At 36.7% G+C, this 26281-nt stretch overlaps 1 protein-coding gene across 1 annotated transcript in view; it reads right to left on the bottom strand.

The window, feature by feature from the left end:
• The window catches only part of KLF8 (KLF transcription factor 8), a gene marked incomplete at both ends in the record, with an annotated part of 80871 nt that overhangs the window by 4119 nt on the left and 50471 nt on the right, over positions 1 to 26281 (bottom strand). Inside the window, 3 exon segments of the mRNA XM_079728008.1 lie at positions 11264 to 11316; positions 11321 to 11378; positions 16621 to 16798. Coding sequence (XP_079584134.1) covers positions 11264 to 11316; positions 11321 to 11378; positions 16621 to 16798 — 289 coding nt within the window.

The raw sequence follows: 26281 nt of genomic DNA, 5'->3' as shown, positions 1-26281 counted from the left end.
TTTCATTTTGGATGATCTGTCCATTGGTGAAAGTGGGGTGTTAAAGTCCCTACTATGAGTGTGTTACTGTCGATTTCCCCTTTTATGGCTGTTAGTATTTGCCGTATGTATTGAGGTGCTCCTATGTTGGGTGTATAAATATTTACAACTGTTATATCTTCTTCTTGGATCGATCCCTTTATCATTTTGTAGTGTCCTTCTTTGTCTCTTCTAATAGTCTTTATTTTAAAGTCTATTTTGTCTGATATAAGAATTGCTACTCCAGCTTTCTTTTGATTTCCATTTGCATGGAATATCTTTTTCCATCCCCTTAGTTTCAGTCTTTATGTGTCTCTAGGTCTGAAGTGGGTCTCTTGTAGACAGCATATATATGGGTCTTGTTTTTGTATCCATTCAGCCACTCTGTGTCTTTTGGTGGGAGCATTTAGGCCATTTACATTTAAGGTAATTATTGATATGTATGTTCCTATTCCCATTTCCTTAATTGCTTTGGCTTCGTTATTGTAGGTCTTTTCCTTCTGTTGTGTTTCTTGCCTAGAGAAGTTCCTTTAGCATTTGTTGTAAAGCTGGTTTGGTGGTGCTGAACTCTCTGAGCTTTTGCTTGTCTGTAAAGGTTTTAATTTCTCCATCAAATCTGAATGAGGTCCTTGCTGGGTAGAGTAATCTTGGTTGCAGGTTTCTCTCCTTCATCACTTTAATTATGTCCTGCCACTCCCTTCTGGCTTGTAGAGTTTCTGCTGAGAGATCAGCTGTTAACCTGATGGGGATTCCCTTGTGTGTTATTTGTTGTTTTTCCCTTGCTGCTTTTAATATGATTTCTTTGTGTTTAATTTTTGACAGTTTGATTAATATGTGTCTTGGCGTATTTCTCCTTGGATTTATTCTGTATGGGACTCTCTGTGCCTCCTGGACTTGATTAACTATTTCCTTTCCCATATTAGGGAAGTTTTCAACTATAATCTCTTCAAATATTTTCTCAGTCCCTTTCTTTTTCTCTTCTTCTTCTGGAACCCCTCTAATTCGAATGTTGGTGCATTTAATGTTGTCCCAGAGGTCTCTGAGACTGTCCTCTGTTCTTTTCATTCTTTTTTCTTTATTTTGCTCTGCATCAGTCATTTCCACTATTTTATCTTCCACCTCACTTATCCGTTCTTCTGCCTCAGTTATTCTGCTATTGATCCCATCTAGAGTATTTTTCATTTCATTTCTTGTGTTTTTCATTGATGATTGATTCATCTTTAGTTCTTCTAGGTCCTTGTTAACTGTTTCTTTCATTTTGTCTATTCTATTTCCAAGATTTTGGATCTTGGAAATAGAATCTTGGATCAGCTTTACTATCATTATTCTGAATTCTTTTTCAGGTAGACTGCCTATTAACTCTTCATTTGTTAGGTCTGGTAGGTTTTTATCTTGCTCCTTCACCTGCTGTGTGTTTTTCTGTCTTCTCATTTTGCTTATGTTACTGTGTTTGGGGTCTCCTTTTTGCAGGCTGCATGTTCGTAGTTCCCATTGTTTTTGGTGTCTGTCCCCAGTGGCTAAGGTTGGTTTAGTGACTTGTGTAGGCTTCCAGGTGGAGGGGACTAGTGCCTGTGTTCTGGTAGATGAGGCTGGATCTTGTCTTTCTGGTGGGCAATTCCACGTCTGGTGGTGTGTTTTGGGGTGTCTGTGGACTTTTTATGATTTTAGGCAGCCTCTTTGCTAATGGGTGGCGTTGTGTTGCTTTCTTGCTAGTTGTTTGTCATAGGGTGTCCTGCACTGTAGCTTGCTGGTCGTTGAGTGAAGCTGGGTGCTGGTGTTGAGATGGAGATCTCTGGAAGATTTTCACCATTTGATATTATGTGGAGCTGGGAGGTTTCTTGTGGACCAGTGTCCTGAAGTTGGCTCTCCCACCTCTGAGGCACAGCACTGACTCCTGGCTCCTCAATTTGGGATGATTTGTTGTCTATTCATGTATTCCACAGATGCAGGGTACATCTAGTTGATTGTGGAGCTTTAATCCGCTGCTTTTGAGGCTGCTGGGAGAGATTTCCCTTTCTCTTCTTTATTCTCACAGCTCCCGGGTCTCAGCTTTGGATTTGGCCCCGCCTCTGTGTGTAGGTCGCTGGAGGGCGTCTCTTTTTCGCTCAGACAGGACAGGGTTAAAGGAGCAGCCTCTTCGGGGACTCTGGCTCACTCAGGCCGGGGGGGGTGGAGGGAGTGGCACAGAGTGCAGGGCAAGCCTGCAACAGCAGAGGCCAGCGTGACATTGCACCAGCCCGAGGCACGCCATGCATTCTCCCAGGGAAGCCGTCCCTGGATCCCGGGACCCCGGCAGTGACGGGCTGCACAGGCTCCCAGAAGGGCGGCGTGGACAGTGACCTGCGCTCGCACATAGGCCTCTTGGCTGCGGCAGCAGCAGCCCCAGCATCCCACGCCCGTCTCTGTGCTCCGCGCTTTCAGCCACGGCTTGCACCCGTCTGTGGAGCTCCTTTAAGCAGCGCTCTTAATCCCCTCTCCTCGTGCACCAGGAAACCAAGAGGGAAGAAAAAGTCTCTTGCCTCTTCGGCAGCTCCAGAGTTTTCCCAGACGCCCTCCCAGCTAGCTGTGGCACATTAGCCCCCTTCAGGCTGAGTTCTCGCCGCCAGCCCCAGTCCTCTCCCTGCGCTCTGACCGAAGCCCGAGCCTCAGCATCCAGCACCGCCCACCCCGGTGGGAGAGCAGACAAGCCTCTCGGGCTGGTGAGTGCCGGTTGGCACCGATCCTCTGTCCGGGAATCTCTCCACTTTGCCCTACCCAGGTACGTGGGGAGTTTCTTGCCTTTTGGGAGGTCTGGGGTCTTCTGCCAGCGTTCAGTAGGTGTTTTGTAGGAGTTGTTCCACGTGTAGCTGTATTTCAGGTGTATCTGTGGGGAGGAAGGTGATCTCCGCATCTTACTCTTCCACCATCTTCCCCGGAAGTCCTCCCAATATTTGTTATTTGTAGGCTTTTTGATGATAGTCATTCTGACAGTTGTGAGGTGATATCTCTTTGTTTTGATTTGCATTTCTATAGTAATTAGCCTTGTTGAGCATTTTTTCTATTATAACAGAATGCTATTATAAAGGAAATTCTTCTCTGTTGTACACTTGATACTAATATAATATTGTAAATCAACTTTACTTAAATAAAAGAGGGAAATTCTGCCATTTGCAATAACATAGATGGAACTTGAGGGCACTATGTTAAATGAAATAAGTCAGACAGAGAAAGACAAATACTCTATTATCTCACTTATATATGGAATCTTTTTTTTAACGCTATTTATTTTATTTTTGGCCGCTTGGCACAGCTTGTGGGATTTTAGTTTCCCAACCAGGTATTGTACCCATGCCCTTGTCAGTGAAAGCATGGAGTCTTAAACACTGTACATCAGGGAATTCCCCTGGAATGAGAAACCAAACTCACAGAAAAAGAGATCAGATTTGTGGTTACCAGTTTACCAGAGTTGGGGCCTAAGGTGTGGGGGAATTGGATGAAGGCAGTCAAAACAAACAAATATCCACTTATAAGATAATACTAGGGATACAATGTACAACATGATGACTGTAGGTAATAGTGCTGTGTGGTATATTTGAAAAATTTTAAGGGTGTTGATCCTAAGAGGTCCCATTATAAGAAAAAAACCTTTTTTTTTCTTTTTTTCTATCTATATATGATAATGGATTTAATTATTTTTTTGGAAATAATTTCACAATACATTTAAGTCAACTGCATTATGCTGTATGTCTTAAACTTATACAGTTCTGTATGCCAATTATATCTCAATAAATAAAAAGAAGGAAGGAAAGAAAAAATTATAGAAAGGAAGGAAGAATGGAACAAAAGAAGGAAGGAAAGGAAGGATGGAAAGAACAAAGGAAATAAAGATAGAAAGCTAGGAAAGAATAAAGGAAATAAAATTTTTGAGCATTCTAAAAATATAAATAAAAGGATAATGAGACCACTATGAACAATTATATGCCAACAAATTGGACAAATTAGAATAAATGGATAAATCCTGAGAAACATACGACCTACCAATTGTGAATCATGAAGAAGTAGAAAATCTAAACACAGCAATAACAAGTTAAGGATATTGAATCAGTAATCAAAATCTTCCCAACAAAGAAAAGCCCAGGACCAGATGGCTTCATGGGTAAATTTTACCAATCACCTAAATAAGAATTAATGTCAACCCTTTTCAAGCTCTTCCAAAAAATAGAAGAGGAAGGAACACTCTCAAACTCATTTTACAAGCCCAGCACTACAATGATACCATGGTCATATAAGGATATTACAAGAAAACAATATCTCTGGTTAAATTATATGCAAAATTATCAACGAAATACTGGCAAACAAAATTCAATACCTTATTATAAGGATCTTACATTATGAAAAAGTGTGCTTTATATCTGAGATGCAATGATTTGTTCAATATACAAAAATCAACAGATATGATACACCACATTAATAAAATGAAAGACAAAAATATGGTCATCTCAATGAGTGCAGAAAAAGATTTTGACAAAGTACAAGATCCTTTCGTGATAAATTCCTCAACAAATTGGGTATAGAAAGAATATACCTCAAAATCATAAAGGCCATATCTGACAAGGCCACAGATAACAGTATACTCAACAGTGAAATGTTGAAAGGTTTCCTCTATGATGAGAAACAAGACAAGGGTGCTCACTATACCTGCTTCTATTCAACATATTACAGGAAATCCTAGCTAGAACAAATCAGTCAAGATAAATAAATAATAATTATCTAAATTGGAAAGGAAGAAGTAAAATTGTTGAAGATTATATGATATATAGAATATTCTTAAGATGTAACAAAAAACTGTTGGAACTAATCAATGAATTCAATACAGTTGCAGTATATGAAATCAACATGCAGAAATTAATTGTGTTTCTATACATTAACAGTGAAATAGCTGAAAAAGAAATTTAAACATCTATTTACAATAGCACTGAAAATAATAAAATACTTGGGAATAAATTTAACAAAGGAAGTGAAAGATCTGTACAATAACAATTACAAGATTTTGATGAAATACATTGAAGAAAACACAAATGTATAGAAAGTTATTCTGTGTACATGGATCAGAATAATTAATATTGTTAAACTGTCTGTATCACCTGAAGCCATCTATAGAATCTATGTAATCCCTATCAAAATTCCAATGTCATTTTTCACAGAAACAGAAAAAATAATCCTACAATGTGAAAAGCAAAAACAAACAAAAATCCAGTTAAAGGTTGGCAGAGGACTTGAGTAGACATTTTCCCAAAGAAACATACAAGTGGCCAACAAGTATGTAAAAATGTGCTCAACATCACTAATCATCTGGGAAATGCAAATCTAACCATGATCACTTCTCACCTCTTAGAGTGGCTATTATCAAGAAGTCAAGAAATAACAAATGCTGGTGTGGATGTGGATAAAACATAACCATGGTACACTGTTGATGGGAATGCAAATTGGTAAATCCTCCTGGAAAATAATATGGAGTTTTCTTTAAAATTTAAAATAGAATTACCATATGATCCAGCAATCCCACTTCTTTTTTTTTGAATTTTATTTAATTAATTTTTTATACTGCATGTTCTTTTTAGTTATCAGTTTTATACATATTAGTATATATATATATATATATTATATATATTATATATATATAATATATATATATGTAAATTCCATTCTCCCAATTCATCACACCACCCCTACCACCACTACTTTCCCCCCTTGGGGTCCATACGTTTGTTCTTTACATCTGTGTCTCAGTTTCTGCCCTGCAAACCAGTTCATCTGTATCATTTTTCTAGGTTCTACATATATGTGTTAATTTATGATATTTTGTTTTTCTCTTTCTGACATACTTCACTCTGTATGACAGTCTCTAGATTAATCCATGTCTCTACAAATGACCCAATTTCATTCCTTTTTATGGTTGAGTAATATTCCATTATATATATGTACCATATCTTCTTAATCCATTTGTCTGTTGATGGGCATTTAGGTTGTTTCCATGACCTGCCTATTTAAAATAGTGCTGCAATGAACATTGCAGTGCATATGTCTTTTTGAATTATGTTTTTTTCTGGGTATATGCTCAGTAGTGGAATTGCTGGGTCATATGGTAATTCTATTTTTAGTTTTTGAAGGAACCTCCATACTGTTCTCCATACTGGCTGTAACAATTTACATTCCCACCAACAGTGCAAGAGCATTCCCTTTTTTCCACACCCTCTCCAAAATTTGTTGTTTGTAAATTTTCTGATGATGCCCATTCTAACTGGTGTGAGGTGATACACCACTGTAGTTTTGATTTGCATTTCTCTAGTAATTAGTGACGTTGAGCAGCTTTTCATGTGCTTCTCAGTCATCTGTATGTCCTCTTTGGAGAAATGTTTATTTAGGTCTTCTGCCCATTTTTTGATTAGGTTGTTATTTTTTTAATATTGAGCTGCATGAGCTGTTTATATATTTTGGAGATTAACCCTTTGTCTGTTGATTCATTAGCAAATATTCTTTTTTCCCTTTCTGAGGGTTGCCTTTTCATCTTGTTTGTGGTTTCTTTTGCTTTGCAAAAGCTTTTAAGTTTCATTAGGTCCCATTTGTTTATTTTTGTTTTTATTTCCATTACTCTAGAAGGTGGATCAAAAAAGATCTTGCTGTAATTTATGTCAAAGAGTGCTCTTCCTATGTTTTCCTCTAAGAATTTTATGGTGTCTGGTCTTACATTTAGGTCTTTAATCCATTTTGAGTTCATTTTTGTATATGGTGTTAGGGAGTGTTCTCATTTCATTCTTTTACATGTAGCCGTCCAGTTTTCCCAGCACCACTTATTGAAGAGGCTCTCTTTTCTCCATTGTATATCCTTGCCTCCTTTGTCAAGATTAGTTGACTATGGGTGTGTTGGTTTATCTCTGGGCTTTCTATCTTGTTCCATTGATCTATATTTCTGTTTTTTTTCCAGTACCATATTGTCTTGATGACTGTAGCTTTGTAGTATAGTCTGAATCAGGGAGTCCATTCCTCCAGCTCCGTTTTTCTCCCTCAAGACTGCTTTGGCTATTCAGGGCCTTTTGTGTCTCCATACAAATTTTAAGATTTTTTTATTCTAGTTCTGTAAAAAATGCCACTGGTAATTTGATAGGGATTGCATTGAATCTGTAGAAGAAATCCCACTTCTGAAAGAGGTGAATTCACTCTCTTGAAGAGGTATGTGTTTTTCCATATTCAATTCAGCATTATTCACAATAGCCAAGACATAGAAATAACCTAAGTAAGTTTCCTTCAACAGATGAATGGATAATAAAAATGTTATATATATATATATATATATATATATATATACACACACACACACACACACACACACATATATATGGTTGAATATTATTCAGCCATCAACAAGAAGGAAATCCTGTCATTTGCAACAACATGGTTGGACCTTTTGGCCATATTGTTAAGTGAAATAAGTCAAAGACACATATTCTATATTCTTACTTATACGTGAAATCTAAAAACATTAAATACATAGAAACAGAGAGTAGAATTGTGTTTGCCAAGGTCTGAGTCATGAGCAAAATACAAAGATGTTGGTCTAAGATTATAAACTTTCAGTTATAAGATGAACAGATTCTGGGGACCTAATAAATAGCATGGTGAGTATAGTTAACAATACTGTATTGTATACTTGAGAGTTGCTATGAGAGTAGGACTTTAATATTCTCACTATAACAACAACAAAACGGTAATTATGTTAGGTGAATGACATGTTAAGTAACGTTATTGTGGTAAAAATTTCACAATATATGTGTATCAAACCATCACATTGTATACCTTAAACTTACACAATATTATTTGCCAATTTTATCTGAATATAGCTGGGGGAAGGGAAAAGAAAATATAATTTGAAGAAAATGTTGAGGGAAAATATCCCATCTACAAATAAGATTATAGCAACAGATCCAGATAGTCTGCATGAGGAGCCAAACCTTCAGGTCAGTTCTCATTTCACCCCTCACCTCTTGAAAAGTGCAAAAAGCCTGTATTCTGGGTCTCTCATTCTTAGCTATTCTGGCTTCTTATGATCCCTTGTCCAAGATGCAATAGTTACTTGCTGTGGTTTCACCAGGATATGCACCTTAACCCTTGCTGACCTACTCATTCTTCTAAAAATATATCTGGTCCCATTCTCTTCTATCCCCACTCACTCTCTGCCCAGTGACTGTAGCTAATCTGATAAATGAATCAGGGTAATGTAATTGTAAGTGTTCAAATATGAATATACATATTAACTGTCCCAAGTAACTCCTGTGTATTTTTTATAACATATTTCAGAAGAGAAGTGCCTTTGTGTTCACTGTTCCTTTGACCATATTCTCTGACAGCCCTACAAGATGTTTCCCTCCTGAATTCTTACAGATTTATTTTAAACCCTCAAGCTGAGGTTCTTCATTTCTCTTAATACAAAGGCACAGTAATCTGGTTGGTGTGGATCCTTCCAAAACAATATGATTTTAAGATCTTTCCATACAGGTTAATATGGATCTACCCCATTCCCATTGACTGCTGCATTATGTTCCACAGTATAACTTATATCATAGCTTACTGTCATTCCCCTTTTGATAGACGTTTATGTTATTTATAATTTTTCATGATTATAATCAATGCTGAAATAAACATCTTTATTGTATATGCACCAACCTCTATTTAGACACTCAAAAGTGAAATTTCTGGGACATAGAGTATTTGGTCTTTTTTGTTATAATAAACAAAGAAAAAGTTTCCTCCAGTATGACTACCATTTTTTATCTTCAGCCGGTGGTGTATAATAATTACACATTTCCATATATTTTGCCAACACTTGTTCTTATGAAACTTGTAAATATTTTCCAGTCAAATGAGTGGAAAATTGTTCTCATTTTACTTTTTATTATTTATTTTTAAATTTTTATTGGAGTATAGTGTATTTAAAATATTGTGTTAGTTTCTGCTGTACAGCTAAGTGAATCACTTATACATATACATATATACACCCTTTTTAAGATTATTTTCCCATATAGGTCATTACAGAGTATTGAGAAGTGTTCCCTGTGCTATACAGTAGGTCCTTATTTGTTATCTATTTTATATATAGTAGTGTGTATGTGTCAATCCCAATCTCCCAATTTATCCCTCCCCCCCTTTCCCCCCTGGTAACCATAAGTTTGTTTTCTACATATGTGACTCTATTTCTGTTTATGAATAAGTTCATTTGTACCACTTTTTTTAGATTCCACATGTAAGCGATGTCATATTTGTTTTTCTCTAACTTACTTCACTCAGCATGACAGTCTCTAGGTCCATTCATATTGCTGCAGATGACACTATTTTGTTCTTTTTGAATTGAATTTCCATGATTAGTAGTGAGGTCGAACATTTTTTATAGGTTTATTGGCTATATAAAATCCATCTGTGAATTGTTAATTTTTTATTCATGTTGCATTTTTAAATTATTTGTATGATTTTTATATATGTGCTAGACATAAATCTTGTGTTATATGTGGCTGCCTTAACTTTTTATGTTATCTTTTACTGTTTAAATGTTTTTAATTTTCAGTAATATGGAACATATATCTATTATGAGACTTAAGACATTACTGTGTTTTTTTTTTTCATGCTGGTATCCCCTCTTAAGGAGTGAATTTCTTGAGAGCATGTGTGTTTTATTTATGTCCATAACAACCAGCAAAAAGCCTGGATTATTGGTAGTTTTTCAGTCAGTGTATTTGTAGCATCGAGTTGATGAGGCTTTTAACCCAAAGAGATGAAAATGACTCTCAGAATAAATAAATGAGTAAAAAAAATTTGGAGAGACTTATAAAGCTTGAGATTCCTTGTTTTATATAATTTGTAGTAATAATCCCTTTCTGTCAGCTCCAAGAGCAGTTACTCTTCAATCTGTTCTTCTAGCTCTTGGTCTTAATCTCTCACAGGATTTCCTCCCTTTTACCTTTCTCCCCAGCATCTCTCTGAGAGATGAAGTTTCCCAAAGCTTCCCAGATCCCCACCCAGGGGTGGTATTTGTACTGAGGTAGCTTTGAAGTTTAAAGCTGTCCCAATACCCTACTGTCTTGAATTCCTTCTCAGGAAAAAAACAAACAAGATGGTGAAGGGAACAGAGATGGGCAGGGAAACCTTACCAGCTGAGCCTGTATCATACAGGTTGATTCTCTGTAAGAAATATGTAAAAGGAGCACAGTCTCCATGCAGTCCCATTCAGGGACATGCTGAGTAGATTTCCAAGAATGGGGAGGGCCTCATGTACTTAGAGAAATTATTGTGTTTAAGACAGCCCAGCTTCCTTTCTTGCCCCATGCTAGTATAAAGTAGTTTCACCAAAATTTTACCCAGTTAAGGGAAAGAAAACGAGAATGATTTACTGGTGCCATGCGATACTGTGGAAACGTAAATGAAGACAAATTCGAGATAACAGCCGTGGATTCTGAAGTTTAAAATATTTTTTATTAATAAAAGTACAATAATCAAACGTAACAAGATTGCTTAGTTCCCAAACATACACCCTGCCTGGATGCCACAGAGGAAAAGTCCCATTGAGCGAGAACATAGTAGTCTCTAAGTGACCATGCTAACTGAGGCAGTTTTTGAGTATCTCCAGGGACCTAACAGGCTTGAATATGAGAGATTGCTCACAATCTTAGTCTCACAGCCATGTCGCTGGAGCAAGAACTAGTATAAAATAGAGAAAAAACAGGGTGCTGTTCTAAAGTACTGAAATAACAAGGCAGAGACATGAGTTATAAATACTAAAGCTTAATATACTGTTCTATAACTTCTTTAAACAAACAATGACAAAAAACAATCATTTCACTGCAGGCTCCTTTCCCCAACACAAAAATGAACAGTCAGTTTCTGGCACTGTTTTCCCGCTGTGTCCGCCTGTCAAAAAACAAGGATGGACAGCACTAGGGATTCTCTTCCTCTTTTTATTCAGAAATACAATGAAAACAGCACTGCATACAACATAGTTATAATGTCCAAAACAACTACTTATGCTGATCCTGGGAAACATCTACTGGAAAGGAAGGAGAGTTTCTCAATAAACAAAATAGTGTCTCTCCCCCTGTCCCCAACCCACCACCAGAAAAAGAAATGGGAGGTAAAACCAGTATTTGAGAATCAAAGAAATATCCTGTCACTAGTATAAGTTCTATTCTCTTCCATCCCACTCCCACCCCAACCACCCCACCCCACTTCCCTTCGACCTATACTGTTCAGAATATAATAAGTGTGGAAAGACAATGTAACTGGTGAAGCTGGACTGGCCAAAGTTTGAAGGGCTGTGGGAGATTGCCTCTGTGCTTCTGACAAGGGGACATGTAATGTGGTCCAGGCAGAGTGAGGAAAGGGGAAGAATACCGCTTTTACAGCAATGGATTTTGCCTACTTATTCCTTTAGACACTAATATGCTTTGAGTATAGAAACAGATGAGAATCTTATAGCTAGCAATGAAGAGAATGTAGGGAAAGTGAGAGGAAGAGATAATATTACTTCCAGTGACCACTCTTCAATTATCCTTGTTACTTACTCAAATTTAGCTCTTTATCATCCAGGAAACCTAATCCTCTCCTTTTTCTAGGGTAAATATAGAGTACTATAATTATCATCATAATGGTAATCATAATATTTTGTTGTTCATTTAAGGATCACTTGTCAGTTTTGCCAACATCCATTATTGAGAATCCTCACAACAATCCTGTGAGGTAGGTATTTGGATCCCCATTTTACAGATGGGTTAACTGAGGCACAGAGAGGCTATGTGACTTGCCTAAGGTCAATAAAGTGAGAGATGGGAAAATATGGAAGAGAGGTAACTTAGGGTAGCACCTCTATTGTCAGAGAGCCATATTTACCAGTGAGAAAAGACAGTGCTAACTAAGTGTTTCTTTAAATTGGGCACACCTACTTTCTTCAGTGTACCTATTTCTATATAGGTATCAACACACTAGGGAGGATCAATAATTTCCCTTGGCTTATTAATGATTAGATCAATTCCCAATGGTTTTGATCTTCGGAAAACCTTTTGAGGGTAGGATACACCCCAAGTTCCTGGAACTCAGGTCATAGAAATCTCTAACTCCTGAATTTTGCAGATCACTTTGTTTCAAAGAGCTGTTAGAGTTCTAAAACTGTTACTATCATGTACATAAGTACTGTGCTCTAGGTGTTCCCACAGGTGTAAAGGCTAACAATTCAGATACCACTATACAGGTACTCTGGAACTGAACAATTAAGTAAGTAAGTGGCAACGTGTGGGAGCCAGGTTTCTCACTTTTGGAGTGGAAGGTTAGAGTGAACAAAGGCAAAAGGCTAGGATAAGATGATCCATGTGGTAAGGGATTGGAGTAGGAGACATCAGTATAAACTCATGTTTAGCTTAATAAAGATACGGATGATTACATACAGAAATATTTGTAGATATGTATGTATAGATATACATGGGTTAGTGTACACACATATATTTCCTTGCTCTGTCAGTTGAGATGACCTAGAAGCAAAAATACAAGAAGCAACAAGCATACCTAATGCCCAGATCTTCGTTTCTAATACAATTCTCCATTAAAAGAAACCAGGACTCCTTAAAGAAATGGTTGATTACAGGATTCGGCAAAAAAAATATACAAGATGAGTTTGCAGCATCTTGTAGTGCTGGAAAATAAAGGTGTGCTAAAAAAAAGATGGGGGTATGTCAAAAGAACATGGAAACCAACCCAAAAGAGTGCCCAATGACAAAAGCTGGAACAATCTGAGTAACAAAATAAGTTGCATTGGACTATAACCCAAAGTACATATCCATGTAAATATCCATGAGTCCATACTGATACAAGAAAATTATTGCATAAATAAATAAATGAGGGAGAAAAGACAACTCTACCACGCAGAATTCCAAATAATTTATGTAGATACTCACCCTCAGGCATGTAGTGCATAGCTAACCACTTCTTAAGTGTGGGCTGCACATAGTGATTTCCTTCCAAAGAGTACAGTATGGAAGGTGGGGTGGAATATAGAGGAGAAACCTGACAAACACCATCTCAGCCAGGTGATCAAGATTAACATCAAGGGTATAAGTCATGTTAATATGATGTGATGAAAATGGCAGTTCACCTCTGTGGTCTTCCTCCCCCAAACCCATAAGCTCAGTTTAATCATGAGAAAAACATCAGACAGATATTAATTGAGGGACCCCTCGAAACTGCCAAGGTCATAGGAAACAAGGAAAGTCTGAGAAATTGTCACAACCAAGAGAAGCCTAAGGAGATATGACTACTAAATGTGATGTGGTATCCTGAACAGGATGCTGGAAAAAAAAAAGGATATTAGGTAAAAACTAAGAAAATCTGAATAAAGTTTGGACTTTAATTAATAATAATGTATCATTATTTCATTAATTGCATCAAATGTACATCTAATGAAAGATCTTAGTAATAGGGAAAACTGGGTTTGAGATATAGGGATACTCTCTGTACTATCTTCAGAATTTTTCTGTAAATCTAAAACTGTGTTAAAATAAAAATTTTATTTAAAAAGAATTTAAGAATTTTTTCTCACAAACTTTTCTGTCTTGCCCATAATGCACTCCACCTAATGTACTCAGCAGTTCATATTCTTCATAGTTTTTCCTGAATTTTCCAATCATAATTATCAATAGTAATGTTCAATTGCCAATCATCTACAAATGGAGGAATTCTACTGCAATAAATTCCAAGATATTATTCAACCCTATCGATCAAAGCAATTTTCCATGCCCTAGGCAACTGTCCACATAATGGTGGTTAGCTGATGTGAGCACAGCAAATTCAATTAATTCCAAATGTTACCTAAGAAAGCCAGTTCTTTTCCATCTCACTATTTAGCAAAGTTCTACATGCTTTTGGTGTGGTACAGTATTATACTGTATTCGAGTACCTGTACTCCATGAAATACTCTTAATGAATGTTGATATATTTCTTAAAGAATATGGAAATAATTTGTAAAGATTTTATCATTATTTGGAGGGAAGAGGGCAATAAAAATAGGATTAGAATTGTTTCCTGACCATAGACAATTAATAAAGCATTAACAAAGCCCCTCATTACATTGCAGGGAAAAAATTGAATAAAGGCTTAGAGATGTCAGGGATACCAATATTTGGAGTTCTAATTTGATTATCCTAGTTAGTACAACACTATGTTTTATAGCCTTTATTTATAAATAGATCATATGCTCCAATGCAAAAGATCCTGATGGGCACAGGTCAGTTATGAACTCTGGAAAAGGAGTCTCAAATCCAAACTCTGGAGAAAATGGGTAAGCCCTTAGACTCTACTGTGAAATACCATATCAACTACTCAATTATAAGCTTAACTTATGTATGATGGTAATTCACCTTTAACAACCTGTCTTACACCTGCATAGATGTCCCCTTTAACAGATTGGTCCTAGATATTTCCTAGTGCTTTAACAATTAGTCTACAGTGTGGAACTTGCACACCAAAAGTCAGGGTAAAACCTATATCAAAATAACAAGGCAAAAATAGTAAAAATCTACATATCATTTTGAAAAATACAGGTAGTCCTTAAATTTATGAGGGTTTATGGTCTGAAAAGACACTGTAACTTGAAATGAGGTAAATCAAACCTGAGATATTATAGAAAGTGTTAGAATAGAAAACCTGTGTTCCTAATGTTATATATCAACGACCACAAGCACATTTTACTTACCATTTAGTCAACTGTAAATGATTTTGTGAGTGGTCTAAAGTTTTCTGAAGCCTAACATATAAACTTGGACAAATACTGCAACCAATCATGTAAATATTTCTTTAATTTGGTTTAATAATGTGATCCCTGGGAGAATGGGTGTGCAGGTCTGTAAGGCCTCAAGGAAACATCTGGGAAAAGAATCTGACCCGTATTTGTTTCATTTGTAAAATATTAATGATGGGTAGGACTAGATAGCTAATAGGATCCTTTCTTGGTGCTAGAATTCTATGATTTAGTCAGACTAGGTGGCCTTGGGAAGTAATGACCTGAAGTATTCAAGAGAGACTGGTTGAATATCTGCCAAGGAAAAAGGGTACCATATGAAGACAACCTTTTCCAGGAGAGAGGCTGTGTCCACAATTAAGTGATGCAAACCTCCCCTCCCTGACCCCAGGAGAGGAAATATGCCATGTGGAGGTAGATCTGAGGTCCAGGGCCTGGAACAGAGGGTTTTATGTCCCAGAGACTATTATAAAACAGTCTGATTGGGTAAGCAAATGTGTATATTATGCAACATGTTATAATGGCTAAAGTAAATGGCTTAGATGTTCATAGCAGTTGCAGAACATCGAATTGCTTTCTGTTTGTCAGTTTTCACTAAAAGCCTCTTATAGTTCCATTTGAAACATAGGAATGCATGCTAATAATGCCATGGACTTAACACATTTTTTTCTTCCAACCCCTCACCTCAGTATAACATGGTCCCAGTGTGTCATTTCTCATCATGCAATATGCGCATAACAGTTGCTTTATGTAAACAGAAGAATACACAGTACAGTGTAGCCTCTCAAGACATTGTCTCAACAGATTGCCATTTGAATGAGACTTGTGATTATAGCACTTTTGATATCCTATCCAAAAAAAGTCCTCCTCTATTTGTTTTCAGGATCATCCTGGGTCTACTTGTTCCTGTCACTGCCCAACTTACTCTCCTGGAACACTTTTTACCCTACTGGCAGGTCGATGTGTGCTTTGAATTTTTGTTCAAATTTAAGAAAACAAAGAATGTAATTGTGCAGCAAAATCTTTAATCCTGAAGGAGGAGGAGGAAGAAGAGGAGGAAAAGGAGAAGGACAAAAAGATCCTTTCATTCCCTTTGATGGACTAAAGAAGCAAGAAGCACCAGCACTGTCTGAAAACCAAACTGTAAGAACAAATAGAATTGGCTTTACAAAACCTTGGAGCTTGGTATGGGACTCAGCTTATTCACTGAGAATGTGCCCTATACTCAGGACCCAAATCCCTGTAAATCTTACCAGCCAACTACAATGTTATGCTCTTTTCTGCCTAGGAACTTGAAAAAAGTCAATTTAGGACACTACAAACCACTTTGATGTACTGATTCAGAAATATGATAAGAATTCTATAAAACAAGAGGAAAATAAGAACAAAAAGCAGCGTATGTTTGTTCACAGCCTTGAATTTGATTCCTGTTTTCGTATTGTAGGAAAAACTTCCTATCTCATAACAGGGACGGGAGGGGGGCAACCATGGGTGCCGCACTGGAATTCAACCCATGCGGAGGTTGAAAAAACTGGTGACTAGTCAGTGGAGAAATGAAGGTGGAATATAAAGAGTCCCTATGGAAGATCAGCTATCTTTTCCTCCAGTTTCGTCAGCCTGGCTCAGTGAACTGTTCCAATCCCATCCCAGAGGCAAGCTGAGTCAAAGAGGAAAAGATGGTCATGATCCCACTGCGCGCACGTGCGCGCGCGCACACACACACACACACACACACACACACACACACACAAGAAAGAGACCAGTGCAGCTCTTCTAGTGCAGTCTGTGCCGCTCACGTGGTGTCATGGCGCCGGCGGTGCAGAGACAGGTGGTCAGAGCGAGAAAAGCTACGATTGCAGTCTGTGCACCGGAAAGGCTTGATGCCTGTGTGCTTGCGGAAATGGCGGGTTAGCTCATCTGAGCGAGCGAATTTCCAGGAGCAGCCATCCCAGGTGCATTTATAAGGCTTCTCTCCTAAAAAAAGGAATATGACAAAACAAAGGGAGTCAGATAAGAGACGTTTGGATCCCGAAAAGATAACAGAGTACATAACCTTTTATAACGTCAAAAAATTAAGCAATCACTTTAAAGTCATGTTCTCTTTCACCTTTACTGAAGTCCCAAAGAGAAGCCACGATGGTTGAATGGAAAACACATAGGCTGTGCCTCAAACAGGCCTTTGCTTGAATCCTGGCTCTAGTACATAGTAGTTGTGTGACCTTAAATAATTCACTTCTCCCTGGCTGGATCTCTGTTTTTTCATCTCTAAAGAGGGATAAAAATATCTCACAAGGTTGTATGAAACATTTTATCCTTTAAACACAGCCAATAAATGATAAAACTGGGATCAAAACCCAAATCTTTGACATTTTCCACTATACCACACAATAGTAACTGTATTTTCTCCTCTAATAGCTCCCCAAAAGTAATAGTCTAAAATAGAGCCATACACACAGAAAGAATGTGCGGTTCACTGGAATGGGTCTTCAGCTAAGGCTACAGGCCTTTTTCTGTGAAAGATCAGAAACTCAGTGGCATGGAATGGGGTGAGGAGAAGTGCCAAGTCAAACTTTTTGAAATAGTTACATGCTTACTCTGTACCCCCAGGTTGCACCTGGGTTATATATGGAATATGTATGCTTTGGGTAGAAAACTATATGAAAAAGAAAAGTAATATAAAAAAAACATTAACACAGTATAACTCTATAATGGTGTATATGTCACATAACACATATTTATATACTCAGAATAAAGGCAATATCAACACACTTAAATGTAAATTATGAGAGATTTTTAAGAGTGAGTGAATATCTGGAAAGTGAGGATGAGAATGAGAAGAGAAGATGAGAATCAGGTGAGAAGAGAACTCTCTCTTTTTACTTTTCACCTTCCTGTATTGTTGGAATGTTTTAAAAATCATGTACCTGTATCTTATAATACAAATTTAAACATAAAAATGTAAGAAGCTATGAGTAAAAAATAAATATTAACTATGGTTAAGTTATGGGGTTAGGGTAACGATTGTTTTCTTTTTAATGTGTTTCTCTATTTCCTATCTTCTACGATGAGCATGTATAATCTTATAATCATAAATAAGAGATAATGTAGGTATTGGGTTGGCCAAAAAGTTCGTTCAAGTTTTTCTGTAACATCTTACGGAAAAACTCGAATGAACGTTTTAGTCAACCCGTACAAAATGTATTGGTAATTTAATGGTCTTTCTTACTTTGGCTCTTTCTTCTCTTCTCCTTATAAATACTCCAGAGCATTTTATTTTATGTTGTTCTAAATTCTGGTGGCAATCTGGTTTGCATATACTGTTTTGCAACTTACTGCTCAACACTTATCAGTCCTCCTAAGTGCTTACTAATTAACTGTACAGCTTTCAAACAATGGGCGACAGAATGGAATTCACTCTGACTCACAGTTGTGGACAATACCAAGGCAACTATTTTGAGGATTAAAGATGCCAATTACTGATCATTTCAATACACAGAAATTGCTGCATTAGCTGCTAAAAAGAATGAGATAGAGTTGGATGTAGTGAGAACAAAAGATGGCCAATGAAATGTTATAAAATGAAAAGAAAATGCTACTGAATGGCTATGCACCACACACATACACACACACAGAGTAGGATCCCATTTATGTTCCCTAAACTTCTCTACCTCTGTGTCTCTGTGTCTGTCTCTCTGTTTCTCTCTCTCTCCCTCTCACACACACACACAACCCCCAAACAAAGAGAAAAGATCTGGAAGACTACACAACAAATTACCAGTGGAAAGGGGAATGAGACTGTAGATGGTGTTTAGTGTGTAAATGGGATTTTTCAGTTTGGTCTATATAATTCTATTCCATCTCCACATCTCCAAACACTGCTATACATTTTGTTGCAATCTCTCACGAATTTCTCCTACTTCTATCTTCTCTACAATCAAATGAAGAAAATTTGACTTGTAAAGCAGTGACACCCTGTGGTTATAAGAGCTCATTGCTAGAATACACAGATTACAGAATTCAGCAAGGAGACCAATTTTTCCTATTGCCAAAGCTGTTACCTTTTATTATCATTGAACAGGCTCCTGTTTGTGCTAATGCACTTCATGTGGCACAACTCAACTCATGACCTTCATCAGTACATCATCGATATTGAAGAACAAAACATACATAGGGAAAATAATTAATAATATAAAATGTACATATTAGCCATGTGACAAAGTATGATATAAGTTCCAAGGCTTAATAATCTGTGGGCTAGTGTGAAGGCATTAAGCTTGAAACATGGGTAAGTTTAGATGGGTAGAACAGTAGGTGAAAAGCAACCCAGTCAGTTGGGGGCATGGGCTGGTAGGAAGTACCATAACTGATGCATGGGGCATGGGATCAGCCATCCTGAATTCTGCAAAAATGTTTACAGAATTTCCATGAGATGGTCCCTATTACAAAGGCCAGACTAAAGAATTTGGATTTCAGCATGAAATGTAGTGACATACCAAAGAGGGGGGCAGTGAGAGTAGTCTGCCTCAGATATAGGCAATAAGGGGGACGCATTGATTATAAAGAATTTTAAAACAAAATAAACTAAATGCTTGCTCTTTGTTATCATCATGTTCCAGTTGTAAGCCAATGATAAGATACTCCTTCGGGCTATGACAGCTCCCACTGCCCTGTCCCTCTTGGTACACCACTGCCAGAAGGCAGTGGTTGGGGGGTGGGGGGAGTGTGCAACACTAAACATTTTTGAACTCGAGAGTGACTTGATCAAATCTGAAAGTTGAAATGATCTAGCCATGATATGCAAGATGGATTACAATGAATATAAGGCTACTGGTGTAATCTATTGTCTGACACACACAGGTACTCAAATCATTTATTGATTTGATGAAGGAATCAAGAATAAAAGTAACAGAAGATTGAAGTAAACAAAATCAGAAATAAGAGAAGAGACATTACAACGGATGCCCCAGAAATAAAAAGGATTATAAGGGACAATTATAAACAGTTATATGCCAACAAACTAGATAACTTATAAGAAACGGATAAATTCCTAGAAACATAACCTACAAAAACTGAATTAAAACATAGTAAGCCTGACTAGATCAATAAAAATAAGGAAATTGAATCAGTAATCAAAAATCTCTGAACAAAGAAAACCCCAGGACCAGAGGTCTTCACAAGTGAATTCTACAAAACATTCAAAGAATTTATACTAATTCTCCTTAAATCTTCCAAAAAATGGGAGAGAAGGGAACACTTCCAAACTCATTCCATGAGAAGAACATCACCCTGATAACAAAACCAAACAAAGCACAAGATATGAAAACAGTAGGCCAATATCCTTGATGAATATACATGCAAAAATCCTCAATAAAATCCTAGCAAACTGAATTCAACTGTACATTACAAAGATTATAGGGGGCTTCCCTGGTGGCGCAGTGGTTGAGAGTCTGCCTGCCAATGCAGGGGACACGGGTTCATGCCCTGGTCCAGGAAGATCCCACATGCCGTGCAGCGGCTGAGCCTGTGAGCCATGGCCGCTGAGCCTGCGCGTCCGGAGCCTGTGCTCCACAACGGGAGAGGCCACGACAGTGAGAGGCCCGCGTACCGCAAAAAAAAAAAAAAAAAAAAAAAAAAGGTTATAAGGCTTTCCTGGTGGCGCAGTGGTTGGGAGTCTGCCTGCCGATGCACGGGACGCAGGTTTATGCCCCAGTCCGAAAGAAACCCACGTGCCGCGGAGCGGCTAGGCCTGTGAGTCATGGCCACTGAGCCTGTGCGTCAGGAGCCTGTGCTCCGCAACGGGAGAGGCCATAACATTGAGAGGCCCGTGTACAGAAAAAAAAAAAAAAAAAAAAAAAAAAAAAAAGATTATACACCATGATCAAGTTGGACTTATCCCTGGGATGATGCAAGGATGGTTCAATATACTTAAATCAATGAACGTGATAAAACACATTAACAAATTTAAGAAAATATCTGCATGATCATCTTAATAGATGGAGTAAAAGCACTTGAAATAGTTCAATATCCATTCATAATTAAAATGCTCAACAAAGTAGATATATAAGAACTTCCTTCAACACAAGACATACATCACAACAGCTAGCATCACAACCAGTAGCAAAAAACTAAAAGCTTTTGTCCTAAGATCCAGCACAAGGTAAGGAAGCTGACTCTTCCCCTTTCTTTTCAACGTAGTACTGGAACTCGTAGCCAGAGCATTATACAAAAAAGGGAAATAAAAGGCACCCAAGATGCTCAACATCACTAATTATTAGAGAAATGCAAATCAAAACTACAATGAGGTAACACCTCACACTGGTCAGAATGGCCATCATTAAAAAGTCTACAAAAAACAAATGGTGGAGAGGGTGTGGAGAAAAGGGAACCCTCCTACACTCTTGGTGGGAATGTAAGTTGGTACAGCCACTATGGAAAACAGTATGGAGTTTCCTTAAAAAACTAAAAGTAAAGTTGCCATATGATCCAGCAATCCCATTCCTTGGCATATATCTGGACAAAACTAAAATTCAAAAAGATACATGCAACCCCTCTCTGCATAGCAGCACTATTCATGATAGCCAAGACATGGAAACAACCTAAATATCCATAGCCTGATGAATGGATAAAGAAGATGTGGTACATATATACAATGGAATATTACTCAGCCATAAAAAAGAATGAAATAATGCCATTTGCAGCAACATGGATGGACCTGGAGATTATCATACTAAGTGAAGCAAGCAAGAGAAAGACAAATACCATATGATATCATTTATATGTGGAATCTAAAATGTGACACAAATGAACATATCTGTGAAACAGAAATACATTAACCGACTTAGAGAACAGACTTATGGCCAAAGGGGAGGGAGCATGGGGGAGGGATGGATTGGGAGTTTAGTGTTAGCAGATGCAAACTATTATATATAGAGTAGATAAACAAGGTTCTACTGTATAGCACAGGGAACTATATTCAATATCCTGTGATAAACCATAATGGAAAAGAATATAAAAAAGAATGTATACGTATGTATAACTGAATCACTTTTCTCTACAACAGAAATTAATGCAACATTGTAAATCAACTACACTTCAGTAAAAGAAAGGCACCCAAAACAGGGAGGAAGAAAAAAGTTACCTTCATTTGCAGATGATATGGTCATATATATAAACAACACCAATTTTTAAAACATCTTTATTGGAGTATAATTACTTTACAATGATGTGTTAGTTTCTGCTTTATAACAAAGTGAATCAGTTATACATATACATATGTTCCCATATCTCTTCCCTCTTGCATCTCCCTCCCTCCCACTCTCCATATCCCACCCCTCTAGGTGGTCACAAAGCACCGACCTGATCTCCCTGTGCTATGCGGTTGCTTCCCACTAGCTATCTATTTTATGTTTGGTAGTGTCTATATGTCCATGCCACTCTCTCACTTTGTCACAGCTTACCCTTCCCCCTCTCCATATCCTCAAGTCCATTCTCTAATAGGTCTGTGTCTTTATTCCCATCTTACCCCTAGGTTCTTCATGACATTTTTTGTTTGTTTGTTTTCTTAGATTCCATATATATGTGTTAGCATACAGTATTTGTTTTTCTCTTTCTGACTTACTTCAACACCAAATTTTAAACAAACAAAAACTGATCTAATTAAAGGATTTAGAATTAATTAAAAATTCAGTAAACTTGCAATATACAAAATCAAAAGAGAAAAATTATTCATGTTTCTAAACACAAACAACAAAGTATCTGAAACAGAAATGAAGGAAAGAATACAATTCAAAATAGCTACAAAAATAATAAAATAGTTAGGAATAAATTTAACTAATGAGGTTAGAGACTTGTACACAGAAAATCATACAACAACGATGAAGGAAATTAAAGAAGGTACACACATCTTTCCATCTAGAAAGATATCACGTGTTCATGGATTGGTAAAATTAATATTATTAAAATATCCATAACTCAAAATGACCTACAGATTCAATGTGACTCCTATCAAAACCCCAATGGTGTTCTTTACAGTAATAGAAAAGAGAATTCTAAAGTTCATGTGGAACTGCAGAAGACCCTGAATAGCCAAAGCAATTTTGATAAAAAAGAATAAGGTTGGAGGCATTCCAAGTCCTGATTTCAAAATATATTACAAAGCTACAGTAATCAAAATAGTAATGTACTGACATAAAAATAGAGATATAGACCAATGGAATAGAGAGCTCAGATAGAAATACATGCATCTACAGTCAATTGATCTTCAACATCGTGTCTATAACAAACAATGGGAGAAGAATGTCTTTGATTAATGGTGTTGGAAAAACTGGATATCCACATACAGAAGAATGAAATTGGACCCTTATCTCATATCATATACAAAAATAAACTCAAAATGGATTAACATCTAAAATGTAAAACCAGAAACCATAAAATTACAGAAGTAAACATAGGGGGAAGCTTCTTTCCTTTATTGAAGTATAATTGATTTACAATGTTGTGTTAGTTTCAGGTGTAGAGCAAAATGAAGTGAATCATTTCACTGTACACCTGAAACTAATACAACATTGTAAAAATATATATATACACACATATATTTGAAGTTATATTTATACATGCATATTTCTTACCAGATTATTTTCCGTTACAAGTTATTACAAGATACTGAATATAACTCCTTATACTATGCAATATATCCTTGTTTCTTATCTATTTTAAGTATAGTAGTTTGTATCTGTTAATCCCGTAAGTCTAAATTATCCCTCCCGTAATCCTTTCCCCTTTGGTAAACATAAGTTTGTTTTCTATGTCTATGAGTCTGTTTCTATTTTGTATAGAGATTCTTTTGTATTACTTTTTAGATTCCACATGTAAGTGATAATATTCTCTAGGTCCATCCATGTTGCTGCAAATGGCAATATTTCATTCTTTTTTATGGCTGAGTAATATTCCATTATATATATACCACATCTTCTCAAACCAATACTCTGTTGATGGGTAACTGTTTTTTTTTCCATGTCTTGGCTATTGTAAATAGTGCTGCTATGAACATGGGGTGCACATATCTTTTCAAATCAGAGTTTTTATATTTTCTGGATATATAACCAGGAATGGGATTGCTGGATCATACAGTAGCTTTACTTTTAGTTTTTAAAGGAATCTCCATACTGTTTTCGACAGTGGCTGCACCAATTTACATTCCCACCAACAATATAAGAGGGTTCCCATTTCCTCCACACCCTCTCCATTTATTATTTGTAGATTTTGATGATAACCATTTTGACCAGTGTGAGATGATACCTCATTGTGGTTTTGATTTGCATTTCTCTAATAATTAGCAATGTTGAACATCTTTTCATGTCCCTGATGGCCATCTGTATGTCCTCTTTGGAGAAATGTCTGTTTAAGTCTTCTGCCCATTTCTCGATTGGGTTGTTTGTTCTTTTGATATTGAGTTGTATGAGCTGTTTGTGTATTTTGGAAATTAACCCATTGTTGGTTGCATCATTTGCAAATATTTTCTTCAATTCCATAGGTTGTCTTTTCATTTTCTTTATGATTTTCATTGCTGTGCAAAAGAATTTAAGTTTAATTAGGTCCAACCTATTTTTGCTGTTTTTCCTTTTGCATTGGGAGACTGACCTAAGAAAATGTTCCTATGATTTATGTCTAAGAATGTTTTACCTATGTTCTCCTCTAGGAGTTGTATGGTGTCATGTCTTATATTTAGGTCTTTAAACCATTTTGAGTTTATTTTTGTATATGGTGTGAGGCAGTGCTCTAATTTCATTGATTTACATTAAACTGTCCAACTTTCCCAACATCACTTGTTGAAGAGACTGTCTTTTCTCCATTGTTCCTTCTTGCCTCCTTTGTCATAGATTAATTGACCATAGGTGTGTGGGTTTATTTCTGGGCTCTCTATTCTGTTGCACTGAGCTATATGTATGTTTTTGTGACAATACCACAATGTTTGGATTCCTGTAGCTTTTTAGTATAGTCTGAATTCTGGAAGGGCTATGCCTCCAGCTCTATTCATTTTCCTCAGGATTGCTGTGCCAATTCTGTTTTTCTGTAGTTCCATACAAATTTTAGGATTATTTGCTCTAGTTCTGTGAAAAATGACATGGGTACTCTGAGAAAGATTGCATTAAATCTGTAGATTGCTTTGGGTAGTATGGTCATTTTAACAATATTAATTCTTCTAATCTAAGAGCATGAGATATCTTTCCATTTCTTTGAATCCTCTTCAATTTCCTTTATGAATGTTTTATAATTTTCACGTCCTAGGTTTAGATTATTCCTAAAGTTTTTTGATGTGACTTTAAATGGTATTCTTTCATTGTCAGTGTAAAGAAATGCAATAGATTTCTGTATATTAATCTTGTATCCTGCTAACTTTCTTAATTCATTTGTTAGTTCTAATAGTTTTTGTGTGGAGACTATAGGGTTCTCTCTATATATAGACGATCATTTCATCTGCAAATAGTGACAGTTTTACCTCTTCTTTTCCAAGTTAGATACTTTTTATTTCTTTTGCTTGTCTGATTGTGGTGGCTAGAAATTCCAATACTGTGTTGAATAGAATTGGTGAGAGTCGGCGTCCTTGTCTTATTCCTGAATTTAGCTTGAAGGCTTTCAGTTTTTCACCATTGAGTATTACATTGGCTATGAGTTTGTTATAAATGGTTTTTAATATGTTGAGAAACATTCTCCCTATACCCACTTTTGTGAGTTTTTATCATGAATGGATGTTGAATTTTGTCACATGTTTTCTCTGCCTCTATTGAGATGATCATGTGGTTTTTGTCTTTCCTTTTTTTAATGTGGTGTACCACACTGATTGATTTGCAAATGTTGAATCATCTGGAATGAATCCAACTTGATTATGGTGCATGATCCTTTTTAGGCATTGTTGGATTTGGTTTGCTAGTATTTTGTTAAGGATTTTTGCCTGAATATTCATCAAAGACATTGGCCTGTAATTTTCTTTTTCTTTTTCTTTTTTTGTAGTGTCTGGTTTTGGTATCAGGGTGATGGTGGCTTCATAGAATGAATTTGGGAGTGTTCCATCTTCTTAAATATTTTTGGAATGGTTTCAGAGGGATAGGTATAATCTCTTCTTTGTACGTTTGATAGAATTCCCCAGTGAAGTCATCTGTTCCTGGACTTTTGTTTGAAGGAAGTTTTTAAAATTACAAATTCTATTCCACTTTTAGTGATTAGTCTGTTCAAAGTATCTCTTTCTTCTTGAATCACTTTTGGCAAGCTGTATGTTTCTAGAAACTTGTCCATTTCCTCCAGGTTGTCCACCTTTTTGGTACATAACTTTTCATAGTATTCTCTGGTAATTTTTTTTATATCTGTGTTATCAGATATTTCTCCTCTTTCATTCCTTATTTTATTTATTTGGGTCCTCTCTCTTTTCTTCTTGGTGAGCCTGGCTAGAATTTGTTGATT

The sequence above is a fragment of the Hyperoodon ampullatus genome (genome assembly GCF_949752795.1).
Source record: "Hyperoodon ampullatus genome assembly, chromosome: X".
Lineage (NCBI taxonomy): Eukaryota > Metazoa > Chordata > Mammalia > Artiodactyla > Ziphiidae > Hyperoodon > Hyperoodon ampullatus.
Note: the sequence above shows the minus strand (reverse complement) of the source record. Positions and strands in the feature narration are given on the sequence as shown.